We start from the raw sequence: 1134 nt of genomic DNA, 5'->3' as shown, positions 1-1134 counted from the left end.
GCCCCGCCGCAGGATGCCCACGCGGACACGCCCCTGCACTGCGCCATCTCTGCGGGCGCCGGCGCCAGCCGCATCGTGGAGGTCCTGACCGAGGTGCCCGGCGTGGACGTCACGGCCACCAACCGCCAGGGCTTCACCCTGCTGCACCACGCGTCCCTCAAGGGCCACGCGCTGTGAGTTGGGGGGCGGCCAGCCCTGGCGTGGTGGGGGGGGCCGGCACCCACCTTCTTGCCCCCGCAGAGCCGTCAGGAGGATTCTTGCCCGGGCGCGGCAGCTGGTGGACGCCAAGAAGGAGGACGGCTTCACGGCGCTGCACCTGGCCGTCCTCAACAACCACCAGGAGGTGGCCCAGATCCTCATCCAGGAGGTGGGGCGTGGGCAGGGCGGGCAGGGCTGGCCATCAGGCGGGCAGGGCGGGTGGCACTCCTGAGCCTGCCCACCGCCCAGGGCCGCTGCGACGTGAACGCCCAGAACCGGAAGCTGCAGACGCCGCTGCACCTGGCCACGCTGCAGGCCCACGTGGGCCTGGTGCCCCTACTGGTGGACGCCGGCTGCAGCGTCAACGCCGAGGACGAGGAGGGGGACACGGCCCTTCACGTGGCCCTGCAGCATCACCAGCGGCTGCCCCTGGTGGCTGAGGGGGCCGGGGGGGACCCGGGGTCTGCACAGCTGCTGTCCAGGGTGAGGATGTGTGGTCCAGCTGTGGCGTGCACCCGAGTCGGGTCCCCCTCCGCCTCTGGTGATGGCCAGGCCACCAGGCGTGGGGGGTGGGCAGTCCCTAGGCGGGTATTGCTGGCGGTCAGCGCCGGGGAGGGGAGGGCTGTGGTGTCCATCGCCCACCCCGGGTGCTTCCCGGCCCCCTGGCAGCAGGCTGCATGGACCCTGCGGGCCCTGCTGGACCCAGCCTCGCGCTCCGCCCTCCCAGCTGCAGGCCTCGGGGCTCCCCGGCGCCGCCGAGCTGACGGTGGGGGCGGCGCTCGCCTGCTTCCTCGCGCTGGAGGGCGCTGACGTGGGCTACACCAGCCACCGCGGCCGGAGTCCGCTGGACCTGGTCGCCGAGGGCCGCGCGCTCAAGGCCCTGCAGGGCTGTGCCCAGCGCTTCCGGTGAGCCCGGGGCTGGCGGGTCGGCGCCCC

General features: G+C 74.3%; 1 protein-coding gene across 1 annotated transcript in view; it reads left to right on the top strand.

The window, feature by feature from the left end:
- MIB2 (mindbomb E3 ubiquitin protein ligase 2) overlaps window positions 1-1115 on the top strand; it is a 6443-nt gene extending 5328 nt beyond the window's left edge. The window contains exons 6-9 of the mRNA XM_004695281.2: window positions 13-173; window positions 241-367; window positions 448-681; window positions 926-1115. Of these exons, the coding sequence (XP_004695338.1) occupies window positions 13-173; window positions 241-367; window positions 448-681; window positions 926-1108 (705 nt within the window). The 3' untranslated portion in view covers window positions 1109-1115. The remainder of the gene's footprint in view (window positions 1-12; window positions 174-240; window positions 368-447; window positions 682-925) is intronic.
- Window positions 1116-1134: the final 19 nt, after the last annotated feature.

Source organism: Condylura cristata, unplaced genomic scaffold, assembly GCF_000260355.1.
Source record: "Condylura cristata isolate star-nosed mole 26May11 unplaced genomic scaffold, ConCri1.0 scaffold00058, whole genome shotgun sequence".
NCBI lineage: Eukaryota > Metazoa > Chordata > Mammalia > Eulipotyphla > Talpidae > Condylura > Condylura cristata.
The sequence above is the reverse complement of the archived record's forward strand: the minus strand, read 5'-3'. Positions and strand labels throughout refer to the sequence as shown.